The sequence below is a fragment of the Nannospalax galili genome, unplaced genomic scaffold (genome assembly GCF_000622305.1).
Source record: "Nannospalax galili isolate Female #2095 unplaced genomic scaffold, S.galili_v1.0 scaffold386, whole genome shotgun sequence".
In the NCBI taxonomy this organism is placed as follows: domain Eukaryota; kingdom Metazoa; phylum Chordata; class Mammalia; order Rodentia; family Spalacidae; genus Nannospalax; species Nannospalax galili.
In genome coordinates, this window is record NW_008356676.1 from 724246 (window position 1) to 731533 (window position 7288).

The window sequence follows — 7288 nt, forward strand, 5'->3', positions numbered from 1 at the left end:
CTGAGACATTTCTTGATTGTAGTGTGATGTTGGAGGGCCCAGCCCAATGTGGGTGGTACCACCCTGAGGGCAGGTGGTCCTGTATTATGTAGTAAAGCAGGCTGAGCACAGACCAAAGGAGCAAACCAGTAAGCAGCATTCCTCTATAGTCTGTGCTTTGATTTCTGCCTCCAGGTTCCTGCCCTCAGTTCTTGCCTGACTTCCTCAAAGATGGACTGTCTCTTGGAAGCGTAAGATGCAGTAAACCCTTTTCTCCCCCAATTGTTTTTGGTCAGAGTGTTTTATCAGAGCAAATTAAAACCCAACTAAGGCACACTATTCCTTTTTTCTTCCTACTGTGTGACTTGCCTGTTTCCTCCATATGAATTTTAGCACTTTTTTTTTTTTTTGCTATTTCTGTGAAGAAAATTACTGGTATTTTGAATACCAGTATTGAATATATAGATTGGGGTAAGTATGATCATTTTAACAGTAATTCAATCCACAAGCACAGATTTATTGCCATTTTGTGGTTTCTGTATAGTTTATTTCATCGATGTTATGATTTTCATTGTAGAGATCTTTCATTTCCTTGTTTCTATTTATTTCTTTATAATTTTTTTGAAATTCTTACTATGTAACCCAGGCTAGCATCAAACTCACCATGCCCCTACCTCTACCTCCTGAGTGCAGATGTCTCCTTTTCTACAGCTTTTGTGAATAGGATTATTTTCCTGATTTCCTCTTCAGGAAGTTCATTATTAGTATATAACAGTGCTAGTGTTTTGTGTTCTGCCTTTGTATACCACAACTTTATGAAATTCAATTATTAATTCTAAAAGGATTTGGCAGTGCATTTATGTCTTGTATATAGCAAATCATGTCATCTATAAACAAGAAAAATTTTCATGTCTTTTCATTTTAATGCCCTTTATTTCTTTCTCTTGTCTAATTTCTCATACTGAAACCTCAAGTGATGGGTTAAATAGAATCAGTGAGGGTGGACATTCTTATCTTGTCCCTGATTTTAGAGGAAATGCTTTCAGCTTTTCCCCATTCTGTATGATTGTTAAAGTTTGGATCAGAAACTGTCCTCCAAAGACAGACCCATGTGCTAAAGGCTGTGATGCTGTTGGGAGGTGCTGGAACCTTTAAGCCCTGAGGCTTAGCTGAAGGAAGTTAGGATTGTAGGAACACATCCTTGAAGGGGCTGCTGGGACCCTGATCTCTGCTCTGTCTCTGCTTCCCAGCTGTGAGGTGAGCAGCTCTGTACCATCACCTGTTCCCTGCCACTATGCTCTGTTTCACCACAGACCCAAAAGCAGCAGGGTCAAGGGACCGTTTGCTGAAATGTCTGTAACTATGAGCCAAAGCTCCTTCCTCTTTTTAAAGCTGACATGACTTCATTTTTTAAACTTATGGAGATTTGATTTGTGACTCTAACACATGTTATATCCTGGAGAATGTTCCATGTGGTGATAAGAAGAATATGTGTTCTACTGCTGTTGAATGGAATGTTCTTAAATGTCTTGAGACCCATTTACTCTAGTATATGGTTCAACTCAGGTATTTTTGTTCATTTTCTTTCTGGGTGATCTTTCATTTGAGAAAATTGGGGTATTGATGCTCCCATATATTACTGTACTATAGCCTACTTATCCCATTAGATTTAACATCATTTGACTTATATATTTGTGGTGGCGATACACACACACACACACACACACACACACACACACACTGTTAGGTCTTCTGCTGAACTGGTTGTTTTAGCAATACATGATGACTTCTTTTTTCTTCTACCTTGCAAAGCTCCTTTGGAGGTGCCAGGCTTCTTTTATGTTTCTTATTGCTGTCTATACATCTAGCCAAAGAGTTGCCTCTTCCAATTTTAGGGAGTAGTCTTTTCAGGAAAGAATTTTTTGTTTTTTCTTTTTAAAAATCATTTTATTTTTATTTTATGTGTATGAGTGTATTGCCTGTATGTATGTAAGTGCACCCATGTCATGCAATGCATTTGTAGCATGTGGGGGTTCTTTCTCCACTCATTAAGACCTGCATACCCATCTCACATCTCCATGAGCACTCATTAGCTGGAGGCAAATGGAGCGCCTTGATTCTTAGGAGTAGGAAACACTAGTGGAGATGGGGGAAAGCTGTTTCTTTCCTTGGTGCAAATCTGTCTCCTGCTTCCTGCAGACCTAGGAGGGCCTTTCTTCTTGTTTTTTAGTTTGATTTTAGATCTTCCTTAAGAGATACAGAAGCAGAAATCATCAACTTCTCTTTTCCTCCACCAGAAGACTCCTCAAAATAGATTTATGCAAATCGTGTGACTTCTTCTGTATTAAGGTGCAAAGAACAGAGGAAGAAGGAGAACCATGGTCACTTGGCAGTCCAAGCGACAGCATGTAAGGCAGGCTCACCATGGCACTGATAGAGCCAGTGACACCTGCTTAGGTATCATAATGGACCCAGGTTCTAGTTCTGGCTCCACCAGTTTCTGTGAACATGATTTTGAACTAGCTGTTTAATCTCCGAGCCCCAGTGTCCTGGCTACTCAATAAGTTTATAAACTATGTGGAGCTCTATACATGTGAGATATAGGTTTTTATTATTTTTATTTTTTATGTATATGAGTGTATTGCCTGTATGTGTGTAAGTGTACCCATGTCGTGTAATGATTGCAGACATCAGAAGAGGGCATTGGATTGCCCTGGAACTGGAGTTTATGGATGGTTGTTAGCTGCCATGTGGGTGCTGGGAACCCAACTTGGGTCCTCAGCAAGAGCAGCCAGTGCTCTTAACCGCTGAGCCAACTCTCCAGCCCCCTACTGTTTTCTGTTTTAATCTATATTAGATGTATGGCTCCAGTTCAGTAGATCTTTTGGCTTTGTTATGGATGTTTCAGAAGTGTAGCCTCTGCGTGATATGTTTGGCTATGATGATATCAACAACATCTACCAGTGTTTCTGTGATCTGGATTGGGGTGATTCATGAAATAGTCATGACTTTGCAGTGAATATAGGTTTCCAAAGGTGTTTGTCAGGCTTTACAGGGTAGAGTTCTGATGGCACTGGGGCCTGTAATGACAGCTGCTACAATCTTGGTGGTGCAAGATATGGAGTCACTCCCTAGATTCTATGGAACAAATATAGATGACACCAAGGATATAAGAAAAAATAGTCCCCGAGCCACAATCTGTGAACGAGACCTTCCCTAAGTTCTTGGGACGAAGGCAGGCTATACCTGAGCTACGGAACCAACCTCCACAGTTCTGGAACCACTAGTTGGAAAGGGACCGTCCCCATTTCCCATAGGATGAGCACAGGGGATCCTGGGTGAATGACACTGGTAAGCACAGCTTCACAGTGTAATCGTGGGTTTCTCTTGGCTTATTGTAGGATAGCTGTTCCCATAGAGCTGTAGAACCTGGATGGTACCTTCTCTAGCTCCAAAGAGATAAGTGCAAATGAAACTGAACTTTTGACAACAATGTATGTGGTCCAAGATCAGGGACTGTGAAAACACTCTCCTGTATTGTATTCAGGTAGCACTTGGGTTCGTGGGGCTGTGATACAAGCTCCTGTAGGCGCATGATGTAGGAGAGACCTTGTCTAAGTCCTACAGATAGGGCTAGAGCGATGGCTTTGGTATCTGTGGTCCTAGAGTGAAAAGGCTATCTTACACCCTGTAAGGAAACACAGGTTCAAGGCTTCTAAGGTAAGAAGGGACTTAGCAGTAACTGTTGTAGCTGCTTGTGACCAAGGGGTTGAGAAGGCCCAATGTGAATTCCTTCTTTGGAACAGCCAGCCAGCCTGGCAAACTGGACTTAAAACCTCCTTAGAATGAGGAAATCTCCCGAAGTGAGGACTACCAGTCTGCTTTTATAAGCGTTACTGGTCCTTTCCTGCTTACAACTTTTACTGGCAGTGTGGACTACCCCTGCCTTCCAGGCAGGGATGAGCTAAAGCTACAGTTTGCTGTATTCTTTGCCCAGGTTGCCTTTCTGACTACATGTTGTTTAGGGTCCAGTAATCGTTATTGCTGATTTCTAGAGTTCTCCTTCAATCACTCTCATCAAAATAGTGTTTTCTCTCTGGTGCCCTGGTACCGCTCTGTGGCTAGCCTGTGCACCAAGTACATTTATTCAATGTGTTGGATCTCACTTTGAGAGCTGTCATTAGTTAGCACTCTCCTTCCAATAAGACTGGACTTCCCTAATGATTGTATTATTCCCACATGTACAGATTATTAAATTTCTATTATAACACTTTCCATTTAAAGTCATATCAATACTGGGGGGATATGCATTAAATCTTTATTTTTATCTTTAAATTTTAAAAGACCATAAAAAGAAAGAAAAACTGCCCATAAAAAGAAAGAAAAACTGCCCATCCTCAGCATTTCATGTGTGATTGGCTTGTTCAACAATTCTTCACTTTTTAGTTCTCAAAAAAACTCTCCCAGCCTCTGCACTGTCTGCCTTTTCCTATTAGGCTGAGAACCCATCCCCACACAACTGAATTACTCCAACCAACAGTTTCAGCTTGGCTTCCCTAAGAGTCCTGTTTTCCCCTATATTCAGTCAAGTTATTCACATAATATTAGATATCAGTCAGCCTGGTATAAGCTATGTCAGGAAAGTTTTCATTTTTGGAATAAAACATGTTAAAGTCGCTACAGCGAACTATAAACACAGCCTTAGTGAACAGAGTTTAATTGAAAAAAATTGACAGAGATCTAAGATAGTTTGTGCCAAATTTACTACTCTTACAAAGAGTTTCTTTGTTTGCTGGGAGCAAGTTAGGAGCCTAGGATTTAGAATTACATTTCTATTGTTGAGCAAATAATCATTTATAGGATTTTATCTGCGGTTCTAAGAGGAAGTAATGACCTTTTTATGGAGTTTAAGAAATTGGGTGGTTTTTATTGAAACGCATGGAGTCTATATAAACACATATATGGCTTTTGTGTTTTAACTTCATAGGAAATCAATGTGTTGACAGTTGCATTGGTTAACCAAGACCGGGAGAACAACATCGAGAAAAGAAGTCAAGGCTTAAAATCAGAGAAAGAAGCGCTGCTAATAGGTAAGGGAATTCTGTTCTCTTCATCTAGTCACTTAAATCATCCCTAGGTAATTAACTTGAAAAACATCTTAGTGATTCACCTCCACCTTGTTGCCAATTTAAAAAGCCAAGCATGCTAATCAGAAGAGAGATTAATTTCATCAAGATTTTATAATGTACATTTCAAATTGGTGGCACACAAACTAATGGAGTTTTGTCTTCTGTAACCATATATATTAGTTGATTATCAGACATAAAACTGAGTTCAGGAAAACAGACCAATTTGCACCTCATATATCATAAGCCTGAATTTTAAAATTCTGACATGGCAAGAGGCCAGGTTGTTTCCTGTCCAAAAGTTCACAAACCAAGCCAGGCACTGACGCTATTGAGCAATTTTAAACTAGGAGATTAACCTCTAAGCCTTTCAACAGAGGCTCCATCCTGAAATCGGCCCAAGTCCAGACTCTATTGCTGATTATAGGTATATCCCGAGAACTGATGCTAGCAATCAGGAAAGTCTAATCCAGACTCCCATGTCCATATGTGGATCCATTTATCCAAGATGAGCAAGAGAGGCTAGCCCCTATAAAAAATAAGGAAAGGAAAAGTAAGTTACCATTCACCTAAGACGTTTGGTTGCTCCAAAAGATACATCTAGATTGGCTTATTCTTTATCTAGACAGAGAAAAAACTTTAAATGTTCAGTTTGCAGGAATTATTGGCATTATTTTTCTTAATTTTTGATTTGTTTATTTTAATGTTACAAGTGTTTTGCCTACATGTATATAAGTGCACCCATATAGTGCAATGTCCGTGGAGGCTTGAAGAAGGCATTTGAATCCCTGGAACCAGAGTTAACAGATGATTTTTAGCTGCCACGTAGGTACTGGGAATGAAACCTGGGTCCTCTGCAAGAACAACCAGTGCTCTTAACCACTGAGCCATCTCCCCAGTCCTTCTAAATGTTCACTTTTTAAGATCTTCATCCAGTTGATCCAGACATAGTGCTCACTCTTCCACGGAATTGTTCTTGGGAGTGATGTGTTGGTAATGTGCCTGGGACCCCACCTTCAAAGCCTGTCTGTCCCTGAAGTCTTCAAACCCAGAGGAAAGGACTCTGCTGTCTTTAACCTTGATCCAGCTGTACCTTGGCACAGAACTCAGTGTGGGGTTCCAAGTTCAGACTGATTTCTCTACAGCCTGATTAACAGCAGAGAATGAGGCCACTGTACACAGGAGGCAGTGTTCTCCAACAATTCATTATCTGGCAGAAGCAGCATCTTCTAAATACTGCATCAGCTCTCACCTTAAAAATGACAGGTTCACCAGGGCCTGTAAAAGCTGGCACAGGAGAAATTAAATTCAAAAGATAGTACAAACTTCATCCATCACATATAGATTTTCAACTACAAGGTTATTGAATATGACATCAACTTAGAGATACTCTAAGGAAAACCATTTTTTTTCTCTCTGATGATATACACTTGTAATAATATGCCAAGCACAAGTCTGAAAAGAAATGCTGATGTGCTGTCAACTCCAGGAACCCCAAACAAGCTCAACATGTAGTAGCCAACTAGATTTTTCTCCTCTGGGAAAGTATATCCAACTCTGACAACTGTTTCTGTTTCACTCCATGTGATCAAGATATGATTGCCTCCACAATGCTTTGGAGGTATGAACAAAGCTCATAATGATCAAAAACTTTTCCTCTTTAAGTGTGACTAATGCTACTTACAAGGTTTTATTTCCTTTTCATTGGAGATTACCTCCAGTTTTATTTTATGTTGTCCTTAGAGAACACATTTCATTTATAATGTCTTACAAATAGTTACTAATATACAATACTTACAGTATAAAGTGTATATATCATTAAATGTTTGTATATTATAAAACGTAGGATAGATACATGTTTTAGCCAGTTGCTGCAAACTTTTTAAAAGCATATGCTTCAGTGTACATTAGTGGCAGCAAACGAGGAGGTTGCACTCTACTTCTGCTAATGTCTTTAGTATCTGAAAAAAGAAATCAGCTAATTCAACTGTAATAGGAAGAAAACTATTAGATAAGTCAGGATCTTCAATAAAAGTATGCATAACAAACTCAATGTTCCCCTTACCACTTGTCTTCAGAGCCAGCTGACATATATTAGCATCAGAAATGTGTGATTGGAGTAAAAGAGAGCAAGGAATGAATAAGAAACCTTTATGGTAGAAAATAAGCTGGAGACTTTAGTG

General features: G+C 39.6%; 1 protein-coding gene across 10 annotated transcripts in view; it reads left to right on the forward strand.

The window, feature by feature from the left end:
* The window catches only part of Enox1 (ecto-NOX disulfide-thiol exchanger 1), a 589822-nt gene that overhangs the window by 559802 nt on the left and 22732 nt on the right, over positions 1 to 7288 (forward strand). For all 10 annotated transcript variants that reach the window (XM_029556969.1, XM_029556966.1, XM_029556974.1 and 7 more), the window contains one exon: positions 4967 to 5069. In XM_029556969.1, the coding sequence (XP_029412829.1) occupies positions 4967 to 5069 (103 nt within the window). The remainder of the gene's footprint in view (positions 1 to 4966; positions 5070 to 7288) is intronic.